Genomic DNA, 24,413 nt, shown 5'->3' with positions numbered 1-24,413 from the left:
TGGCAAGCTTTGACCCTGTAGCCCAAGCAGAAGGCTGTTTTAGCCCACTAAGCCATGCAAGCTCCAGTTACCCTAAGCCCCCTGAGTGTAAGGCAGCTACCGGCCCATCAACCAGGGGAGTTTTCACCAGTCTTTTGAGGTGTGCAGGGCCAAGTATAGTTTGTTGAAGAAGGGTGGGAAACTCTTATTGGCAGCAGGACTGATCCATTGTTTCCTAAACCTGTGTTCAGATGATTCAGGCAAGGGGAAAAGATCTTTTCCTGGTTCCTCCTCAGCAGGAAAATAGCAGAGCTGCCCTTGGGAAAGACCCTAATGGGCTTGGGCGCACCAGAGGCACAAAGATCCACTGCTCCCTCCGAGTCCCGCAGTTGTGAGGCTGCGTTGTTCCTGGCCAAGAGCAGAGATAGCTGCTCTGCCTTAAAAGGACGCTGGCCCTGATCAGTTGGTTCAGGAGGAAATCCTTCCGGTCAGAAAAATGATCAGACGAGACCTCCCCTTTCCCTGTAATCACTCTCCTCGGAAGGGCAGGGAGACCCCAGTCCCAGCTCCACCAATGGCCCCTGGGGGATCTAGGTCTGTTCCTATGGAAAGGAAGGCTGGGGGGGGGAGGGGCGCTGGAATCTGCCTAGAAACCTCCTCCTTAATGGAGGAATGAAGCAGCAGCACCAGCTGCTGAGGAGAGCAAGTACTCCAGTTTGCAGCACAGGAGCCTGCCAAAATTCTCCCGCCGTCTCCTGGGTTCCCGCCTTCTTGTCTGACCTGAGTAAAGGACAGCGTGGGGGATCGCCTCCCGAGTCCCTCGCTTAGCCAAGCCAGATATGGTGGAGGTTCCATAGCTGGTTGCCTGGGAGTGCAGCACCCAGCCCGGCGCCCGCCCAACCCCCTGAATGGGGTGAGCTCTCCTCGCAGTGCGATCTCGCTGCTACGGCCGCACCTCTCCAGCGCAAACACTACCCTGACACCCCGGACTGGGGCCGGCCGAGCGGCGCCTGCCCACACGCCGGTGTGACAAAGGAGAAGGAGTCCGCTGGCGGATCCTCCAGCCGCCCTGGGACTTAGCAGCTGAAGGCTGTGTGGGGAAGGGCACCAACTCCTGAGGGCGACTCTGGTATTTTCAGCCATTGAGCGGTAGAGCGCCTCCCTCGGGGGGAAAATGGCGCCTGAGCGGCTGAAGCCAGTCTTGAGGGAAAATCATCTCCCTGAAAGCAGTCTCTGGAACCAGCAGAGAAGAGGAGCAGTGGAGGACAGCAGTGGGCCAGAAAGGGCTGAGGAGCTTGACAGAGGGCTTTTCTCAAAGCCACATCTTTTAAACAGTGTATTTTAAACAGGGGGTTTCTCTTTTCTCTTGTCCTAGGGCTGCTGATTGGTGGAAGCTGCTGAAGGGTGGGGCTTCTCACATTGTAAATCTTTTCAGTTAGTGCTGAAGGGGTGGGAGCTTCTCCACATTTTAAATCTTTTCTACAGTTAGTCTGGAACCAGCAGAGAGAGGAGCAGTGGAGGGTTGGCAGTGGGCCAGAAGGGCTGAGGAGCTTGACAGAGGGCTTTTCTCAAAGCCACATCTTTTTAAACAGTGTATTTTAAACAGGGGTTTCTCTTTTTTCTCCTTGTCCTAGGGCTGCTGATTGGTGGGAAGCTGCTACGAGGTGGGAGCTTCTCCACATTTTGTAAATCTTTTCAGTTAGTGCTGAAGGGGCGGGGCTGCTCACATTTTAAATCTTTTCAGTTAGTCTCTGGAACCAGCAGAGAGACAGTGGGGACAGCAGTGGGCCAGAAAGGGCTGAGAGGAGCTTGACAGAGAACTTCTCAAAGCCACATCTTTTAAACAGTGTATTTTTAAACAGGTTCTCTTTTTCTCTCCTTGTCCTAGGGCTGCTGATTGGGTGGGAAGCTGCTGAAGGGTGGGGCTTCTCACATTTTGTAAAATCTTTTCAGTTAGTGCTGAAGGGGTGGGAGCTTCTCCACATTTTAAATCTTTTCAGTTAGTCTCTGGAACCAGCAGAGAAGAGGCAGTGGAGGACAGCAGTGGGGCCAGAAAGGGCTGAGGAGCTTGACAGAGGGGCTTTCTCAAAGCCACATCTTTTTAAACAGTGTATTTTAAACAGGGGTTTCTCTTTTCTCCCTTGTCCTAGGGCTGCTGATTGGTGGAAGCTGCTGAAGGTGGGAGCTTCTCATTTGTAAAATCTTACCAGTTAGTGCTGAAGGGGTGGGAGACTTCTCCATTTTTTAAATCTTTTCAGTTAGTCTCTGGAACCAGCAGAAGAGGAGCAGTGGAGGACAGCAGTGGGCCAGAAGACTGTGAGGAGCTTGACAGAGGGCTTTCTCAAAGCCACATCTTTTTGTGGTATTTTAAACAGGGGTTTCTCTTTTTTTCTCCCTTGTCGGGGCTGCTGATTGGTGGGAAGCTGCTGAAGGTGGGTCTTCTCACATTTGTAAATCTTTTCAGTTAGTGCTGAAGGGTTGGGGCTTCTCACATTTTTAAATCTGTTCAGTTTGTTTCTGAAATCAGCAGAGAGGAGCAGTGGAGGGACAGCAGTGGAGCCCAGAAAGGGCGGGAGCTTGACAGAGGGGCTTTTCTCAAAGCCACATCTTTTTTTAAACAATTAGCATTTTAAACTAGAGGGTTTCTCTTTTTTCTCCCTTGTATCCCTAGAGACTTGCTGATTGGGTGGAAGCTGCTTTGAAGGGTGGGAGCTTCTCATTTGTAAATCTTTTCAGTTAGTGCTGAAGGGGTGGGGCTTCTCACATTTTTAGATCTTTTCAGTTAGTCCCTGGAGACAGCAGAGAGGAGCAGTGGAGGGACAGCAGTGGGCCCAGAGAAAGGGCTGAGGAGCTTGACAGAGAGGGCTTTCTCAAAGCCACATCTTTTTTAAACAGTGTATTTTAAACAGGAGGGTTTCTCTTTTTTCTCCTTGTCCCTGGGAGGGCTGCTGATTGAGGGTGGAAGCTGCTGAAGGGTGGGAGCTTCTCACATTTGTAAAATCTTTTCAGTTAGTGCTGAAGGGTGGGGCTTCTCCATTTTTAGAAATCTTCCAGTTAGTCTCTGGAACCAGCAGAGAGGCAGTGGGACTGTAGTGGGCCAGAAGGGCTGAGGGAGCTTACGACAGAGGGGCTTTCTCAAAGCCACATCTTAAACAGTGTATTTTTTAAACAGGGGTTTTCTCTTTTTTTCTCCTTGTCCTAGGGCTGCTGATTGGTGGGAAAGCTGCTGAAGGGTGGGAGCTTCTCACATTTGTAAATCTTTTCAGTTAGTGCTGAGAGGGGTGGGCTTCTCACATTTTAAATCTTGCAGTTAGTCTCTGGAACCAGCAGAGAGAGGAGCAGTGGAGGGACAGCAGTGGGCCAGAAAGGTGAGGAGCTTGACAGAGGGGCTTTCTCAAAGCCACATCTTTTTTTAAACAGTGTATTATTTTTAAACGGGGGGTTCTCTTTTTTTCTCCTTGTCCTAGAATGCTGATTGGTGGAAGCTGCTGAAGATTGGGAGCTTCTCACATTTGTAAATCTTTTCAGTTAGTGCTGCACTGAAGGGTGGGGCTTCTCACATTTTAAATCTTTTCAGTTAGTCTCTGGAACCAGCAGAAGAGGCAGTGGAGGGACAGCAGTGGGCCAGAAGGGCTGGGGAGCTTGACAGAGGGGCTTTTTCTCAAAGCCACATCTTTTTAAACAGTGTATTTTAAACAGGGTTTCTCTTTTTTTTTTCTCCCCTTGTCCTAGGGCTGCTGATTGGTGGGAAGCTGCTGAAGGGGTGGGAGCTTCTCACATTTGTAAATCTTTTCAGTTAGTGCTGAAGGGTGGGGCTTCTCACATTTTAGAAATCTTTTCAGTTAGTCTCTGGAACCAGCAGAGAGGAGCAGTGGAGGGACAGCAGTGGAGCCCAGAAAGGGCTGAGGAGCTTGACAGGGGAGGGCTTTTCTCAAAGCCACATCTTTTTTAAACAGTGTATTTTAAACATGGGGGTTTCTCTTTTTTCTCCTTGTCCTAGGGCTGCTGATTGGGTGGAAACTGCTTGCTACAGAGGAGGTGGGGCTTTCTCACATTTTGTAAATCTTTTCAGTTAGTGCTGAAGGGGTGGGGCTTCTCACATTTTAAATCTTTTCAGTTGAGTCTCTGGAACCAGCAGAGAGAGGCAGTGGAGGGACAGCAGTGGGCCAGAAAGGGCTGAGGGAGCTTGACAGAGGGCTTTTCTCAAAGCCACATCTTTAAACAGTGTATTTTAAACAGGGGGTTTCTCTTTTTTCTCTCCTTGTCCCTAGGGCTGCTAGTTGGTGGAAGCTGCTGAAGAGTTGGGGCTTCTCACATTTGTAGAATCTTTTCAGTTAGTGCTGAAGGGGTGGGAGCTTCTCACATTTTTAAATCTTTTCAGTTAGTCTCTGGAACCAGCAGAGAAAGTGCAGTGGAGGGACAGTGGGCCAGAAGGGCTGAGGAGCTTGACAGAGGGGCTTTTCTCCCAGAAGCCACATCTTTTAAACAGTGTATTATTTTTAAACAGGGGTTTCTCTTTTTTCTCCCTTGTCCCTAGGGCTGCTGATTGGTGGGGGGCTTGCACAGAGGGTGGGGGGGCTTCTCACATTTGTAGAAATCTTTTCAGTTAGTGCTGAAAGGTGGGGCTTCTCACATTTTAAATCTTTTCAGTTAGTCTACTAGGAACCAGTAGCCTACTTGTGTAGCGCGGAGTGTTACTAAATAAAACATATTTTAAGGGATAGTAGAAGGTATAGAGCAAGAGGAGGCACTAATTAAGAGTGGTATTTGAATATATCTAAACAAAATTAGATATGAGACAGAGCCAGCAGGGGGGGGGGATGGGGGCTTTCCAGTGTTTTGCACTATGAGTGTAGCATGTATGACTATCTGCCACTAGGGCAGAAGTCGTGGAGTGCCCACAGCTGCAATGAGTTCCTGGCACTCAAGGGAACATATGCGTTCTCTTGAAACCAAGGTGGCAGACCTGGAAGCTGAGGAGAGGCAGAGGGGCAACAAGCGAGGCTTTGGGGACTAGCAGCCAGGTCCCCACTCCCAAGGTGAACATCTCTTCAGATGTCATGGAGGAATGAGTCTGGGTGTGAGGAGGGTGCCAGTCTGAGGTGGTGGAAGATGCTCCCTTAGATGGGACTGACCCCTTCCTTAGCTGGTGGTCAGATCACCTCTAGCACTGGGATACCCGAGGGAGGTGGGGGGGCTCCTTGCTTAGTGGGTGATTCGATCATTAGGAATATAGAGAGTTGGGTTTGTGACAGAAGTGATGACATATTTGTGACTTACCTACCTGAGTCTACGAGAAGGTTACTTGAGATGTCACGCTTAGTCTAAAGATAGGCTGTTAGACAGTGCTACTTAGGGTGGGAGTCAGCAGTTGTGGTCCCACATTGGTACCAATGACATTGGGAAATGTAGCGGGGAGGTTCTAGGCAGAAATTTAGGCTGCTAGGAAAAAAGGTTAAAAAAATCCAAGGACCCCCAAGGTGGCATTCTCAATGCTACCTGTTCCGCAGCCTTGAGGAGAGCTAGGCAATTACAGAGGTCTCAATGCGTGGATGAGAAGGTGGTGTAAAGACGGGGTTTCCAGCTTTGTCAGGAACTGGGGAACCTTTTGGGATAAGGCAGACCTGTACAAAGGGCCGAGGGCTTCATCTTAACCAAAGAGGAACCCAGGCTGCACAGAGCTCAACGTTAAAAGGTAGCAGAACAGCTTTTATGATCCTTGGAAAGCGACAGGAGCTGAGGTGACTTGATTGAATACAAGAGTCCATGGGGATGCAGACACAGAGAGGAGTTTTTCTAAATCAACCACATACAAAGCGAGAACATAGCAATGTGATAGAGTAGTGTCTACAAAGGCTAGAGGAGCCAAAACACATAAATCCCAGGTTAAGGACAAGAACCCAGAGTATAGAGTGTCTCTATGCTAATAGTAGAAACATTAGACCTAAAATGGGGGGGGAGCTAGGTACAGAGTTTGAGAGGACATTGATATAGTGGGCATCAGAGACATGGTGGAATAGAGAACCAGTGGGATGCTGTTATCCCAGGTTAGGCTCTACAGGAAGGATGGGACCAGAGCGTGTGGGGGTGGGGTGGCCCACTCTACATCCAAAGAGAGCATAGTGTCACATAAAATAGACAATGCAAGGGGAGCTGAGGATTCCTCTCTACAGAAGCACTGTGAGACATCAATACCAGGGGTGAAGCAAAGTTTAACATTAGGAATATATAGGTCCCCTGACCAAAGGAAGTGCACAAGAGGATTCTGAGATGGAAAAGAGATTAGAGGGCCAACAAAGCAAAATGTACCATTGGTAGTAGGCGTTTTAACTATCCCCACATAAAACTGGGAAAATGCATGTTCAGGTCATAGTAGGAGAGAACATTCCTGGATATATGCCTAAATGACTGTGGCTTAGAGCAGATGGTTGTAGAACCAACCAGGGGAGATGTGATCCTAGATCTAATTCTATGTAGGAACAAGGACCTGGTCTTGAGGAGAGTCAGTGTTGTTGAGCCGATGAGAACGACCACAATGCTGTCAATTCAGTATCTCTGCATCTTGAACAAGTGACAACTACTAATGTAGTTACATTTGCCTTCAAGAAAGGGGAAATTTCTCAAAGATGAGGGGATATGAGTCTTGAGAGCTGAAAAGGGAAAATCAAGAGTCAAAATGTCCAAAGGTGCTTTGGAGGTTATTTAAAAACACAGTCTTAAAAGCTCAGCTGGAATGTGTTCATGGGTTAGGAAAGGCAGCCCAGTCAAAGCCACCATGGTTAACAAGGGAGGTTGAGGTGGTATTAGGAAAAAAAGATGTCTTTTAGAAAATGGAAGTCCAACTTAACTGATGAAGAGGCCATTACCAGAGAACACAAAAATGGTGAAAGCAAGTTAGCTGTAAGGAGGCAAAAAGTTATGAGGAGCGCTTGTAGCTGCGAACATCAAGACTAGCAACAAACAGTTCTTCAAATTGCACATCAAAAAAACGGGAAACCAGCTAAGGAAGCGGTGGAGTCCATTAGGCGATGAGGAACAAAGGTGTGCTAAAAAAGGTGACAGGAGATTGCAGAGAAGCTGAATGAATTCTTTGCATCTGTCTTCACCCAAGAGGGAGGTGGGGAAAATTCCTGCACCTAGACAAGCTTCTTAGGAGGTGAATCAGGAACTAAGCGAAGTTAGTGGTAGACAAAGGAGAAGTTCTGGCAGCCATTGATAAACTAAATGCTGCAAATCCCCTGGCCCAGATTGCATTCATCCAAAGAGTTCTTAAAAAGAGCTCAAGCATGAAATTGCTGATGTTCTCACATTAATATGCAACTTATCCCTGAAATCAGGCTCCATCCCTGAGACTGGAAGATGGCCAATGTGCAATCTTTAAGAGGTCTAGGGACCGAGAGTACAGACCAGTCAGTTTGACATCTGTTCCTGGTAAAATTAGTAGAATCTATCATTAAAAGATAAAATTATTAAACATGTAGAAAAAGCAAGACCTGCTGAGGGAAGAGTCAGCATGGCTTTTGTAGGAGAGCAAGTCCTGTCACTAAAACTTACTAGAGTTCTTTGTGAGGGTGTATGAACTATGTGGATAGGGGAACCAGTGGACATTGTCTACTTGGATTTCCAAAAGGCTTTTGACAAAGTTCCTCACCACCAGAGACTGTTGAAAACTCAGCAATGAAAGGAATAAGAGGAAGTCCTCCTATGGATTAAAACTGGTTGAGGAACAGAGCAAAGGGTGGGTATAAATGGGAAGTTCTCACAATGGAGAGATGTGAGTGGTGTCCCCAAGAGGATCGTTTGGGACCAGTGCTCTTCTTATTCATAAATGACCTGGAGTAGGGGTGGGTAGTGTGGTGGCCAAAGTTTGCAGATGATACCAAATTATGTAGGGTGGTAGAACCACAAAAGGTTAGAAACTCCAATGATTGTGATAAATTAGGTGAGTGGAGCTAAGAAATGGCAAATGCAGTTCCAATGTGAGGAAATGTAAGTGATACTTGCGTGGGGCAAAAATCCAAACTTCACATACACACGCTACAGGGGTCGAATGCTATCAGTCACAGACCAGAGGGATTTGTCTTAGTTGTGGATTCCATGGGAATGTCGCTCAATGCATGTGTGGGAGGTGAAAAGGCAAACTCTATGCTGGGGATAATTAGGAGGAATTGAGAATAAAACTACCAAAGATTTGTCATGCCCTTATATAAAACCCGTGGATGCGACGCACTTGGAATTACTGTGTTCAGTTCTAGTCGCCACATCTCAAAAGGATATAGAAGAGATAGAAAAAAAGTGCAAGAGAACTATGAGGGATGATTGAAGGATTGGAGCACCTTCCTTATGAGGAGAGAGCTGCAGCGTTTGGAACTCTTTAGTTTGGAAGGCGTCTGAGGGGGGATATGATTGAAGTCTGTAAAATTATGCATGGGGTGAAAATGTTGACAGAGACATTTTCTCTCTTTCTCACAATACACACTAGAACCAGGGGGCATTCATTGCAGAAATGCTGGGGAAGAATTGGGACTAATAAAAGGAAACACTTCTTCATAGCGTGTGATTGGTGTTGTTTGGAATATATATACTGCCACCACAGTGGTGATGGCCACTAACCTGGATAGCTTTAAAAAGGGCTTGGACAGATTTATGGAGGAGAAGTCAATCTATGGCTACCAATCTTGATCCTCCTTGATCTCAGATTGCTAATGCCTTAGCAGACCAGGTGCTCAGGAGCAGCAGCAGCAGAAGGCCATTGCTTTCACATCCTGCATGTGAGCTCCCAAAGGCACCTGGTGGGCCACTGCGAGTAGCAGAATGCTGGACTAGATGGACTCTGGTCTGATCCAGCAGGCTAGTTCTTATGTTCTTATGTTCTTAAAACAGAAGAATGTTCACGCCGCAGTCACACAAATGGGGGTGGAAAGACGGTGAGAACGTGTGAAACACTAAGAACAAACTAACACCGATTCACAGTGACACAACACACACAAATATACTGAAGAGCCTGAAGAAAAACCTGCACTCTCTGCCTAGGCAGGAAAGATACTGGGGCATAAAGCAGCGGCAACCCGGCTACAGGAAGTGACCAAAGCAACTTTCCTGCCTCTCTGACTGAAGGTGGAGAATAACCCAGCAAGACGGTCTCCACCATCCAGTAGAACAAAGAGCACCTTCCTTCTTGCAGCCAGCAATCTCATTGGTGCTGAGCAAAAGTAAGAGCAGGAGCCAGGAAGGGGGAGAGTCCAGGTCTCTCACCACTAGACACAGCTGATATTACTTCCATCTTCTGACAGGCAAGACTTATTCCAGTTCAACCACAGGCAGCAAGTTGCCTTGGGCTCTTTGGGTAAAACGTACATTTTAAAGAAACAAATTATTGCAATGTCTTCCAACAATCAATCCCATTTTTACATCCCCAACATCAGCAGCAGCCAGGGTTCTCAGATGTCTGGACTGCCCTTCATTTCCCACTATTGTGGGAGACCTTTTGCAACCATCAGTAGATTCTCTAGGATTTGATTTCTCAGTAGATAAACGAGTCAAAGTACTCAGACCAAAATCTTAAGATCCACAATACTAGCTCAGGATTCTTCAGTGGACAAGAACTTAACGCTTCGCATCAAAATATGTTAAGGCTAGAAAATTACTAACCAGAGCTATCAAAAGTGCATTGCTCTGAATGTGAGCTCCCAAAGGCATCTGGTGGGCCACTGCAAGTAGCAGAATGCTGGACTAGATGGACTCTGATCTGATCCAACAAGGCTCTTTCTTATGTTCTTATGCTTTAATGTGAAGACTTGGAATAGCAGTGAACAATTTTTTTCAGATTAGTGCCATGCAAGCTGGTTGCTAGGCAGAAACACAGTTCTCACCTCGAGGAAATATGCCTGGATCCATGAAGGTGGCCATGCTGAAGTTTGCCAGCACAAAGAGGAAGACCACAGCATTGTAAATGGGGATGATTGGAGAGATATGGAAGCTGAGCCCTGGGCACCTGTAGAAAGAGAAAGGGTGGGGCAGAAGTGAGTTAAGATAGTCTGGGTAGCCTTTTATACTGACAATTTTTTTTTGTTTCAACCTGCAATAAAAGGTTTGAGCTCTTTCCACGTATCTAAAGCTCCAGAATGACGGATGGAGAAGAAAAAGAATAACCCTCCTACACCCTTGAGTAAGCAGAATGAAGTTATTCTGTTTGCCTTTACTACTGCTATTTTCACAGACACCCTGCATAACACAACAGAGTCCTCACTTCATTTCAGTGTCTTGAAGTACAAATTGAGAAGGGTAGGGCTCAATAGAGCCCTGAACAGTTGCAATGTCTTCCACAACTGCTACACTAGCAATAAAAGAATCACATATCTGTCTTGCATGCAATTTGGTTTGTTTCACTAGACCAAAGTTGCATGCTCTCCAGGCAGCCTGGTTTCATAGGGATCGTGCTGGACCTGCCCAGAAGGGAGGGTTTAGCAGCTGTGGGCACCAGAGTGGGTGGAGGAAACCCAGCTAGAGGCATAGAAATGGCACCTTCCTCCTCTCTAGCACTTTTGCCTGACTTGCAGGAGCAGGGAGAAGAAGAGTGCAAGTGTGCCGACATTGCTTGCCATTGGAACTGACTCAGGTGGTGAATGCCCTTTGGAACCACAGTGGAGTGTGAGTGCAGAAGGACCACCAGCTACCACAGCTGCAGTCCACAGTGCCTCTAACAACGCTGCCAAGCTGGTGATTTTTGGCTACAAGCTCCTACCCAGCTTGGTGGCCTCCACAGGCAATTGGCCACTGGCCTCCAGACCAGGCTGTGCCTCTTGCACTGCTCTGCCTGGCTTTCTGTTTAGGTATAGAGCCACTATAGAGCAGCAGAAGAGTCACATGTGGCTCCAGAGCCACAGGTTACAGACCCCTGCAGTAGATATTCTGAAACGTAACACAAGTGCATTATTTGGACAAGGTGTTCAAGTTCTTAAGAAAGTTGAAGCTATAGGGCACAACCCAGGTTCTTTTGCGAAGCACTGTACGCACCAAACTTCAGATCACAGTATTCAGGACTTGTCTTAGTTATCAGGCTTCTATTACATTAAGGGAATTAGCCTTGTAGAAACACTACATGGTATAGCAATGCCAAACAGACTTTGATCACACTTCCAAAAACATGCAATTTCCTTGGTGTTCAGTTGAAAGGATTATTAGAATCTACCCTTCCTCTACGAATCACAGTTCATGGTCAAGGAGCTACCCAGGCGAGATACTGAATATCTCATAGTAAGTGGCCAAGTTAGGCAAATTTAATAATACACATATCACAAGCCACTAGAAGCACTGCTCCACTGGATCCACTGGATCTCCTTTCCACCCACTCTTATACAATTTAAAAAGACTAAATATATAACTTCACATTCATACACTATTAATCCTCAAAGCATAGTGTAAAGTAATCTCAACACCAGAGATTCTTCTTTAAATAAACCTTTTTTGGAAGATGCCTAGATACCATCATCTCCCCGCACAAATGCCCTTTAATTCTTTGGAAGACTACAGACAGTCAACATTGTCTGAGGTGCTGTCTGTCTGTGCAGTCACAATCATGCAATGCCTGACCACTGCTGTCACAATCATGCAATGCCTGACCAATTATGCGCACAAGAGGCTCCTCTTTGGTAAGTGACTGTAAACAAACAGAACAATCAGTAGATACAACTTCTCCAATTGTAACATTCATGGAAGACAGACATTTTCTTTCATTCACAACATACAGAAGCTGGCAATTCAAACATTTCTTCTGAGGTGAATACAGCAAAATGAAACAGGTACCACCTGTTAAATGTCTCAGATCAAAGGAACAAATCAAATGCTCTCCTGCAATGCCGTAAACAACTTTTGCATATGCATGAACACACACCCTGCAAGAAACATGAAGGCCAACTTATCCTTATACCTAGACAAATTTGAAATCAGGAAAGGCAAGAAATAGATATGGAATGTGTCTTATTCATTAGGCTGAAAAGGTAGGCCCAGTTTCCAGATGCCAGTTTTACTAAGGATTAAATATTTCAAATTCCCAGTCTTTTAGGAAATCAAAATCTATTTTTTCTATATTTTCTGTCATTTCTAGACAAAGTCATTAACAGGAACAATACAGTGGCGTGTAGATACACACTTCTCCTGCATTTCTGTGAACCAATTTCATGCCTGTAAGAGATGGATTGGTTTAAACAAGAGCTGTTGTGGTTACAGGGAAATAAATATCTGCAGTCACTTCAGCCATAAACTTATTAGATGGTCTCTGTTAAGCCACCAATCCCTCGGCTCCTTACCTGAAGTATAAGGATAATGCTACTGGCCTACTTTACTAGATATTGCAGGATTATTGAAATAATGTACATTAAGTGTCCTGAATTCTCAGGAAGTATGATGTAGAAATCGCACACTATAAACTTTTGACACTGTTATCTATTGTACAGGGCTAGCAGTTTTAAACGGAAATAGTGTGTAGAAGTCAGCACACACATTCTGACATGCACAAATTACTACCACTGAAAGTATTTATGTAATAAAAAAATGCTATCACTAAGTTTTATCTGCTTACCCAGATACTACTTAAGCATGTATACAAGCTCTTTAAATGATTAACAGTTTTGGACAAATGACAAGCAACTGTTACCCAACTTGTCAAGAATGTGAAGAAGGAAGGAAGAGAAACAAGTCTAGCCTGTCTGACCAGACAGTCCAAATGAAAAAGAAAAAACATATCCTATTAGTTGTACTATTAGACGATAAGTACAGGAGGGACAGAAAGGACCATAGACTATACACCATGAATGGTCCTTCTCCTATGGGGACAGGAGGACATCTTGTTTGGGTAATTTCCACCTTTCCTTTAGGGAGGCAGGAACTGAATTTTCTTTCAATTCCTGTCTTCTCACATGGGAGTCACCCATCTTCAGTTGGATCTTTCCAGAAGCAGTACTTTTCTATTGCTCTGAGTACATAACTGTGATAACTGTGTAATCTTCTTGCAAGAACTGGCATGTAACAATAATTTAGTGAGGAAAAAATCTTTGAAAAATAGGAACAGGAAGCAAAAGGTAAGATAGAAATATAACTTTAACTTCGGTGTACAGGGTGGATGGATGATTATGATTACTAGGATGGGTGAATATGTCCTCTTGTCCCCACAGGTCAGTATCCAATGGTTTATTTATCTGATGGGGCTGGAGGACACCTTGTTTGGGACCTCCCAAAGCAGTGCCCCCCAAATGGATGGGTCATCAATCATTTATCCAACAAATACTGGAGCACCCTTCTGCTGAAGGCTGTCTCTGCAAAGCTAAAAGTGTGCAGCTTGTAGTGTCTAATGGTGGATACACTTGACCATGTAGCTGCCTTGTAGATTTCTTCAATTGTAGCTCGGTTTGAGAGAGAAATGTTGGTAGCCAAGTTTCTGACCAAGAGGGCCGTAATGCCTTGAGGTACTTCCAAATGCTTATAAACCCTTATAGGCTTCTAGGATACATCCTTCAAGGAAGGACTCATGTCAGGGGGACTGATGAATATAAACAGTGAATCCATCTTTCTTATAAACTCTGTTCTAATAATGAAGGTCTTAACCGCTCTCTTGACATTCAAATGTTGCCAAAGCCTTTCCTTGGGATGGCAGGATTGGGGCAGAAGGATGGGAGATTGATCTCCTGGCTAGTATGAAATCAGGAGGCCACCTTAGGTTTAAAGGTGGGGTCAGTCCTCAGGACTACTTATGAAAGATGCAAAAAAAAAAACACAGATAGAGAAAGCTCTTCGCTTTGAGACTTGCCAAGCAGATATGATGGCTATCAAAAAGGGCTACCAAAAAGGACTTTCATCCTTAGCCAATGTAGGGAGATGTCTCTGACAAGCTTCAAGAGAGCTGAAAGAACAGTATGAGGGTTCTTTGATGAAAAATGATGATAGTGGAGGATCCATCTGAGGTATCCCCTGGAGTAATCTCTGAACATGTGGGTGCTTAGAGAGGCATGCCCTGTCATATCTTGGCAACACAGTAGCTAGCACTGCCACTTGTCTCTGCAGGGTCAAGCTTCTGAGACCGGAGTTGCGGCCCTCCTGGAGGAATTCTAACACCAAGAATAGCTTGGGCTTGATGAAATCCACTTTTTTCCTGTTTGCCCAATGGACAAAAGCCTTCCACATGATGTTATAAATGTAGACAGTGGAGGGTTAGCAAGATGCTAAAATGATGGGCATGACCTCTGAAGAGTATCCGAGTTTTGAGAATCGCTGTTGCTCCATCTCCATGCAATGAGAATGAGCCATGGCAGGCAAGAGTAGAAGACTGAGCCCCAACTCAGCATGTCCTATGATACTAGAGTGGTCATTGGAGGGATGACCAACATCTCCTGAAGTGTGCAGAACCATGGTAATCTGGACCAGTGCATGGCCACTATAATGAGTTGGGTCCTCAGCTCCCTGACTCTTTGCAGTAATTTGGGAATGACTGGAATTGGGGGGAAGGCAAATAGGGTTAGTGTCAGAGGCAGGAAAACAATTGAAGATTCTCACATGAGAAGACAGGCAGTGAAAGAAAATTCAGTTCTTGCCTCCTTAAAGAAAGATGTGGGAATAACCCAAACAAGATGTCCTGCCCTGTCAGCAGAAGGGGTAGTAAAAACCTCCTCAGAACCAAGTTAGATACACCCAAATGTTTTCTCACTGCACTGAAACCATTAATAGAACTTCAGAGCAAGCTTATCTTCAACTGGGCAGCAGATGTAAAAGCTCTCCACACATATACTGAAAGAGAAAATATAGCTGAGGTGAGGGGAGTTGAAGAGTTTATATATAAAAATAGATGTGAATAATATAATATAGATGTGAATAATATAAATATAGATGTGAAGAATATACACAGCGCTTGATTGCAGGTGATTACTAGAGATTTGAAAGTGATGAAATCAAGTACAATAATGCTTCCATCCCAAGACTACACTTGAATTTGAACCTTAAAAGGAAATATTCAACATACTTTTAGGCACTTATTCAGGTCTGTAACAGGGGATACTACTTTGTACTTTCAATGCTTATGGATTAACTAGATTATTACACAAAACAAGAAGAGAGTCCACGTGTTATTTTGGATTAACATGGAATAAAAGGGAAAATAAATAAGCCTCCAAATTCCAATTTCTGATGCAGTCAGTTGAACTCACTATTATTATACTCTGTCTCACAAAAATGTGTTAGTAGATTGTATATTCCTCCACCACAGAACTCAACTTGCTGGACTTTCATTATTGCAAAATGCTCCTCCTGGATCCTAGTACCTGCCTAGCCCAGCTTCCCATCCATTTGAAATTTTGATGATAGTCATTCAATGAGCTATAAATGCTTTTGTTTCAAAGTACCATATTCAATGATGCACAAAATAATGGTTTTTACAAGGCAGTGAATAGAAACAAATGATAATTCTCATATTTGTTTGGGACTATATTCTAATGCAGAAGCATACAATTTTCTTAACTGATGCATGTTAACTGGCCATACTAACATCTTTATTTGAGTCAGAGTATAATAATTTTATAATACTTTACAGACACAAGTCCTTCAAAGTGATTTACAATAAATATATCATAAAGCATAAATTAGATTTGGACTACACCTCAAAGATGCAGATGTAGCATATAATAAAAAATTGATCCAAAAGGTGCATTAATATAAACAATTTTATATACGGCAGCTTTATTTCCATATATGCATAGGAAAACAGCAATTATAAAACTAAGTCTACATTGAGGTCCTTAATTTTTTATTATGCAACCTTATAATTATAGACAATATTGGTATTCAGTTAGTTATCTGCAATTTTATCTCAGCATTTAATTACCCTGTTTTGTACATATAGCATAGCTGATGAAAGTTAGGTATGACTAGAATTAAAAGTACTCTGATTATATCACCATGACTGCAGATAACCAAGTACTGAAATGGGACACAGAAGATGAGGTTGTAAAGTTTGTGATGATTAAATGGGCCAGAAATGATAGCAGGAATATACTACTGGAGCAGTAGCCGAGACAATGGAAGAGTGATTTGAAATAAATTATAAATTATAAAATGATATACAGATGGTATTTGATGCAAAAAAATTGCAAAAATATATAATGTATATAGACATACATAAAAATGTATAAAGGTATATCACATAGATGATGGAAATGTCAAAAACACGAGGGATCCTTTTTCATATCTGGTTGTGTACAGAGGTCAAATCCTTTTGGAACATAATTCTAAAACAAATACAAAATGGATTTTGAAAACAGCAATTGTGAAAAAAACTGAACTTTTTTATTGGACTATTGGGAGATGATATCCCAAATCAATACACACTGCTTTTCATGTATTTGCAAAAACGCTGTACGCACAGAAATGGAGAGATAACAAAATACCAACAAAGAAAGATTGGACACTGAAAATCACAGAATTCTCAGAAATGGCAAAACTGACAACTTTACTAAGAGACAGTAACACAGATAACTTTCCACAAAACTGGAAACCTTTTAAGACTATTTATTGAAAACATATGGTAGTAGAGAAATAATTGCACAATTTGAGGTCTAAAAGAAAACAGCAGACTGAATTAGAATATTAATAATGATAGAGTTTGTTGATAAATTGTTTCATTTTAAATATATGCATGAACCTAGAACGGATTAGAATTCAACCATGAGATAGCTGGAAGTCATTATGTGGGTGTATGGTGTTTAGTTATAATTGGCTGTGTTTAGATATTGTCAAATTTGTGTTTTATTTTTTCCTGCGATTTTTGTATTTTATATTTCCATTCTGTACTAATGTAGTTGTGGGTGTGGGTGAGGGAGTGTATAGTGGTATGTGTATTTTTTTCCTTTTATGTGTTGGGAAAATAAAAATGTATTAATAAAATGACTGCACATAACAAAGTCAAAATTCTGTTGGCAGGTTCTGTACCTTTTTCCATGGGAAAATGGCAGTGTGGTTATGTGTTGTCTGGCAGAAGTGAAAGGATCCTGTTTCTGCTGGGCAAAATAGTGCCGTTTCTCAATAAGCATTGAAGAATCATTTTTATGTGCAGCTTTCCTAGTTTATTAAAAATGCAGTTTGTTAAAAAAGCATTTTTAAACAAGTATTGGCAAAACTTGTTTTTTTCCAAATGGAGACATTCCCCTCCATTGAGAAAATGGCCGATGGAGCAGGAGAAATGTCTGAGAAAATGGCTGACAGAGCAGGAGCAGGAGTTTCAAATCCTGTCCCACAACTGTCAGATGATGAGAATGAGGAAATTTTACAAAAATGGGGGGAGGGGACTGTTGGAGTCAGAATGCAGGAGTACAATGTAGAACGCAATCAGCTTGATTTTGCGTTGTAATGAGAGTTGTGAAGTTCTGAGTTGAGCGTGGAGATCTCTCAGAATTACAATTGTTCTCCAGACAACAGCATATATATCATGGGCAATATAAGGCTTAGGGGTGCTGTGTGGTTTCCAGGCTGTATGGCCGTGTTCTAGCAGCATTCTCTCCTGACGTTTTGCCTGCATCTGTGGCTGGCATCTTCAGAGGATCTGAAAGATGATCTTCAGAGGATCTGAAAGATGCCAGCCACAGATGCAGGCGAAATGTCAGGAGAGAATGCTGTTAAAACACGGCCATACAGTCCGGAAACCACACGGCACCCCAGTGATTCCGGACGTGAAAGCCTTCGACAAAATATAAGGCTTTCTTCTCCATGTCCCACATACGCATTCCATCTGGCTCATGTTGTTCTTATACAATGTCTTGTTCAGATCAGTCAAAGACAGCGGTCACTTAGGGGCTATTTCCTAAACCAGGGTTGAGATGGTTGGATTGAAAGAGACTATAAATGGGTCAAATGTGGCTAATCTATGGAATGTCAGAATGATTTCTCCTTGTTTTTAATTTCTCTGTTCCATGAAATGAAGTTGTTTTTATTATAGCAGTAACAAAGCCTTTTGTATTATAGCCTTTACTTGTGGAAGCCTTTACAAAATGCAGTACCCTGAGTAAACTATTATAAACTGAAGTTTATGGGAAACATTTTTTCCCTTTCTCTGCAAGGGGCTTCCAAGAGAAGTGACCAACAGAGGTGGTTTGACATTGCCTTCCTCTGCAGAGTCTCCCTTAGTGGTCTTCCACCTAAGTACTGACCCAGTTTAGCTTCTGAGATCTTTCCTTCTCAGTAGTTATATGTGAATACATGTACACATCTGCATTGTCAACAGGAACTGAGTGTGGCAACTTCTCTTTGCGTTTCAAAAGCATTTCCAAAATTCCCGAAATACTCTCAGTTTCACATCCAGTGCTAATCATCATGGTCATAGTACTGGCAGGTTAATGAATTGTTTCTAAGTGTCACATCAACAATAATTTGGTATCTGTCAAACTACATAAAAGACCACAAACAAAGCATTCCATCACATGGTTAAAAAGCCTCGTGTAATATAAGCCTTTGACTCTGGGTGAATGTGGTAAGGGCTGAGCTTCTCTTTTCTATGGCTTTTCTCCCCATTGTTCAGAGCACGGGCTGAAGACTTCACACACAACCCCACACCCACAGAGTGAAATTCAGCTGCAACTTCAGCCCTTTTGAGTCCCATGGATTCAGTGGAAATGCTTCAACCTTTTCCACTGAAATAAATGAGTACTTAAAAGCACTGAACTTTGACTGGATTGTACCCTCAAATTATATGTATAAAAACTTGACTGGCAGTTTCTGCAACAGTCAATAAAAGCATACTGTCTGGTAAACTTCAAACTGTTATAACAGTTATATCCTTTTCAAACTCTGCAGATAACTCTCCTCGCTATTACTTCAAACTGAATTGCAGAGGGTGGACAATTTGAAGCCAGTCTCAGCAAGTAACCCAGAATGTGTATTCACACATTAGGGAAGAGAGGTCGACTCTCACCATAGAGGAATGTGTGGAAGAAACGGTGAGGTTAACTGGCATATCTTCCAGGCCTATCTACAGGGCTAAGAAGCAATGGCGCACATCAGGCAGAGGAACACTAGGCAAGAAACTTCCTCTCAAATCTGAGACAAAGGAAAGCAATGTGAAGCGTGACAGCTTTTCTCGTGGCGCAATTAGAGGTATTGTACACAAATATTTCTTCAGAAATGAGGTAGATATTTTTTTCTGGATGAGACATGAGTGAAAGCAGGGCACATAGTATCAAAATATTGGTGAGACAAAATTGTCAAGTCAGCTAAGGATGTGATTACCATCAAGAAATGAATCTTTTGGTGGTAGCAGGTAAGCCTCTGCTGCTGGATTGGTCCAATCTTTCTTAATCCTACTCTCAAAGAATTCTGGGACGGGAAAGCACTCAGGTTGGACATCCACATTGGGAATGTACTGTTTACTCCCTTTGGGTTTTGCCTTGATAGGTCTGCATGACTCTGTGGATTCCCCTGTGGGGTCCAGAGCATCCTCTGGATTTTGAAGATCCAATACAGCTATGGTCTTGGTTATTAGGAATGGAAGGTCATCCAGCTTGAAAAACCATGCTACCCGATCATTAAGAGTCAGGAGGATTCTCTTCAGAATCAGAAAAGTGGTTTGGCCATTCCCCCCCCCTCCCCTTCACTCAACTGATCTTCATCAGGGAAGTCTACAGGATTTCGGTGAGAGGGCCTCCTTCCCTCTGAATGGCCCCGAGAGGATGACCTGGACCTCAACCTGATAGGGGAGGGAGATGGTCTCCTGGCTGAAACAGTGGGCAGAGCTACCCGGTTTGAGGACTCCACTGCCTCATTCACTGTTCTGGCCAGCAATGCTACAAAGTTGTTAGGGGAAAACTCTTGCCAGCCCTGGCCAGTGACTTCGGCAATGCTACTCGCGCCTGGCTCATCTCTTTCCCTACTTCCCTAGGTCCAGGTGGATCTTGCCTGAACACTCTACATTCCTGGTGTTGGCGCTCGGGTCAGGGGATCGCAGCTGCAGCTTGTGCTCCGTCGGTGCTTCGTCCCGGGGCGTCCTTGCAGTGCTGCTGCTGATCATGCCTTTTCTTCCTCGTCAGAGCCAGGTTGCTCTGGCTTCAGTTGGCCGAATGGCCTCCAGCACCCTTCTTGCTCCATCCCCAGTTTCACTGGGCCTGGTTGCTCTGTCCTCCGCCGGGTGCGGGCTGGTTGCTCTGCCCTCCTTTTGACAGAGGATGGTTGCTTTGCCCTCCTTTGGGAATAGGATGGTTGCTCTGCCCTCAAACAGTCATGTGGCCTCCTTGGACTCAGTTGCTCTGCCCTCCGGAGGCTTGGTTGCCCAGACCTCAGTTAGCTAAGCGGCCTCCTCAGGGGGAATCGTTATCGTACTCCCAGTCAGCCATGTGGCTTCCTGAGGGGGAAATTCATTTTCGGGCAGCGACTGTCCTGATGGCTTCCGCAGCGCCCCTAGAAAACTGCTCCTTCTGAAGAGAAAATGGGGCAGCCGTTCTGCTGTCTCAGTAGAAAAGTTGCCAAAATTTTCTAAGAATCTTACCTGTCTTCTATCCTCTTAAGCAGACTCCAAAAAAGGGGAGGGTAGACAAGACTGAAGAAGCCATGAAAGACTAAACACACAGACTAAAGAGGACTAGAATAACAAGATAAATCACAAAAGCTAAGGAGCCGGTCAAGGTCTGTGCACTCCCAAATGAGGCAGGAAAAATACTGGCTTAAAATGGAGTCCACTGGCAAGACAGGAAGTTAGAAAAAAAATAGTTCTTGCCTGCCAAAGAACGGGGTATGAAACACCCATCAAGATGTCCTCCGCCTCCAAGAGAACCATCAGGACATGGCTAATGCAGGGGATCTCTTGGGAGCTCGATCAAGTTAAGCTTGAGTTGTTTTGGTGCAACGAGAAAAGCAGATTCATTCTGTACCAAACAGACAAGATGGACATCGTCGGGGCATCAAATGCTTCGCCTCCCTCCATACCACACAGAACTGAACCCCACTGAGTTGACGTGCAGTTGTAGTAAAAGCCGCTGCTTAATGTTTATTTAATCCAATTTGATATTACTGATTTTATTGTGTGCTCTATTTCTATGTTTTGTTCACCGCCCTGAGCCCTTCGAGGGAGGGCGGTTTATAAATACAACAACAACAACAACAACAACAACAACAATAATGTAGCACTTAATAAACTGAATGAGGTTAAGAATTTATTAGAGGAAGGAGTGTGTGCAGTAATCCCAGAGATGTGGAGTTTCATCCAGCATGTGATCAAGAAGCAGAAGCAGTTCTGGGATCTTGACTTTCTTCCAGAAAACCATGAAAAGCCCTCACTAAGATCCCTTTGGGGTCAGATTCAAAGAGCGATTCCTCCAACAGCAAAGATATTTATGAATGAATGCTTGTTGTTTGTGTTAATAAATGAATGTTTTGTTAATAAGCTTGCTTCTGTTATGAATAGAAACATGTTATATATTAAATTCACTGCCTTCTCCAACAGTGGGGACCCAAGATGGTTCACATTATAGAACCACAAAGTTGGAACAGACCCCAAGAGCCATCAAGTCCAACCCCCTGCAATGCAGGAACACACAATCAAACACACATCATTCTCCTCCATTTTAGCCTTATAACAACCCAGAGGTGTAGCTCCAAGGGGATGGGGTGCATGATGCACTGGGTACGCGTCTTGTGGGGGCGTGGCGGGGGCGTTCCGGGGCAGGGGCTGCACCAGTGCACTGGGCGCTTTTCCCCCTTGCTACGCTTCTGTAACAATCCTGTTACATTAGGGTGAGAGAATGTAACTGGCCCAAGGTCACCTAGTGAGCTTCAATGGTACAACTGGGAATTCAAACTTGGATCTCCCACTTTGTTGTCCAACACTCGATGGAAGATTAGAGCAAAGCAGGGAGGGAACCCTGCACATAGGATGATTAATGAATGTTGCATGAATTCTGTCTGAAATCCTGGATAGCTGCTGCAGGTCTGAGTAGGCAATACTTGATGAATCAATAAGCTGATTCACTTTTGGGGGAGATGATGACGAAACCAAATCATTTATGTTCCCCATACTGTGCACAATAACACTCATCTTCCTCCTCTCAAATTTTCCCTTAGCAAATTCACGCTCCCCAATAAAGGTTCCTCAACTCAACAGAATCCAGTCTTTGGATTCATTAAGCTGGAGCATTCACACAGGCCTTTCTACATTTAACTGATACTGACTACTCCTCTCTGCTTTGCCACAGGCAGCCCCAAACCTTATTTTTATAGATACTCAGCTTTATGCTATATAAGTTTCTCTAATACTCATTTCAATTACCTTCCCCCAATAATCTCCCCTCATAGACACCGGGGTTTGGGGTATGAATTTACCCTCAACCTACATTATGTGGGCATCCTATTTAATAGTGAATCAAAAAAGAGTGCAATTTTTGTGCAGGCTCTTTGTGCTCATTGCCCCAATCCTCCAAACAACAACATATAAGAGTTACAGCCAATGGAAAATGGCATAGGAACATTAACTGTGCCCTGGGAAGGCGTTTGACAGGATAGCAAAGTTCAGCCCCACAATGGCTCAATTAAAGCTGCCAGTATTTTCATCCAAACTCCTGTATGGCCTGGGACCACATATTTTAATGAATGCCTTCTCCCATATGAACCTACTACCAGTGGTGGGATTCAAATAATTTAACAACTGGTTCAGGTGGTGGGATTCAAATAATTTAACAACTGGTTGTTTACAAGCACCATTTTAACAACCGGTTCTGCTGAAGTGGTGAGAACCTGCGGAAACCCACCACTGTCTACTACCCAGTTCTCCAGTCATCTTTAGAGGCCCGGCTTCAGTTGCCCTGCAACCTAACGCCAAGAAAGGACTTGAGCAAAACTTTGGAACACTGTCTGCAGAGAGATTTGTCTGTTTCCCTCTCTTGGTGTCTTCTGTCACTGGGTGAAGATGTTTGCTTTGTTTGGCAGACCCCCAACAACAATTATAGGCCCACCTCTCTGGTTCTGATATTGTGTTTGAACTGATTTTTTTACCATTTCAAATGCTGTTTTTAACTGTTGAAATGTTTTAATGTTTGTCATCTTGTGGACCCTAACTGGACGGAAAGGTGGCATAAAAGTCTGGTAAACAAATAAACCCCATGAACTTCGGGGGGGGGGGGGAGAAACAAGGGTGCCCAAATAATCCACGAGTTAAGTGTTGGTATTAGATGAATGGATAGCTGCACCCCAAATTACCATAGAAGTAATGACCTATCATGGGGTTTGCAGGTCACAACCATACGACTTCCCCAATTCCCATAGCTGACTTTAATTATCCTGGTGTACATCAGATTACATATCCTGGCAGACATTTGCACTGTGGTTTCCCCTCTGCAGTCAGTATACTTATGTTATGCAAAAGATGCAAGTCCAAGTAGTCTCATGTTGCATCCCTTTGTTTTTCAGCTGCCTGTTACTGGACACCTACAGAATCGTTAGATTCTGTTTCCCGAGGGAGGAGGGCACGTAGAATATTAATTCATCTCTGATGAATCCTTGTTTGAAATTAACACTGTTGAAATCACTGAAGCAAAACTGAAGTGTGCCTTTAAATAAAGAAGGCTCTTAATTCAGGGTTGGGGTGACATGGTGGGTAAAAGCAAACACAGGTTAAAATAATAAAATACTATATAAATAGAAACCAACAATATCCAAAGCATATTTGTTCAAGGCAGCAGTGTCAGAGATTTGACTATAGTTCATAGCAAATGTTTGATGAGAGGCAGTGTATATGATTATTTGCCCTCTTTTACCTTCTTGCAGGGAATGCCAGAGAGGTAACCCTGTTCCTCTTGCCATTTGAAATCCTGCATGGCTTGCTGTATCTGTGTGACTCTTTAACAGTTGCTTGTAGGGTTGGTCTATCTCCCATTAAGAAGCTTTTGGCACACCCCTACCGAATGCTGCTTAATAGGAGGTAGGCCACCCCCACCCCCAAGTGAAATTTCTTAATTTTCAATGCTAATACAATTTTATCTGGCTTTATATTCGAGGCCAAGTACATACATTCATAATTCTTTAACCTGTTTTTGTATTTCTCTTCATTCCTCAAAACAGAATGAGGACAGAGAACCCTATTTAAGGGATGTAGCCTGGCCTTTGAATGATAATCCATTTCTTACAATCTCACCCTAACAAGGAGAATGACACCAATATGACCTTAGTCCTGCACTAGAGTTAGTAATGGTGCATCAGCATTACATGATAGGTGAAATGATTAACCATGCTAAGGTATATATAGCTGTCTCACATAAGGCCCTCAGTGGCTCAGATGGTAACAGATGGGAAGGAAATGGGCTGTTGGATACTTACCATAAAAGATTCTTTTCTTTGGAAGACAAGACATTTTGTATGGATGATTCCCACCCTTTTGTTCAGGGAGGCAGGAACTAGCATCTTGAACTTTCTGTCTCCAC

The 24,413-nt window shown here is 43.8% G+C and overlaps 1 protein-coding gene across 1 annotated transcript in view; it reads right to left on the bottom strand.

Annotated features, from left to right (window-relative positions):
- The window catches only part of ZDHHC5 (zinc finger DHHC-type palmitoyltransferase 5), a 92,574-nt gene that overhangs the window by 21,673 nt on the left and 46,488 nt on the right, over positions 1-24,413 (bottom strand). Inside the window, exon 4 of the mRNA XM_048484708.1 lies at positions 9,852-9,973. Coding sequence (XP_048340665.1) covers positions 9,852-9,973 — 122 coding nt within the window. The remainder of the gene's footprint in view (positions 1-9,851; positions 9,974-24,413) is intronic.

This window comes from Sphaerodactylus townsendi, linkage group LG02 (assembly GCF_021028975.2).
Source record: "Sphaerodactylus townsendi isolate TG3544 linkage group LG02, MPM_Stown_v2.3, whole genome shotgun sequence".
Classification (NCBI taxonomy): domain Eukaryota; kingdom Metazoa; phylum Chordata; class Lepidosauria; order Squamata; family Sphaerodactylidae; genus Sphaerodactylus; species Sphaerodactylus townsendi.
This window is presented reverse-complemented; position numbering and strand designations above follow the sequence as displayed.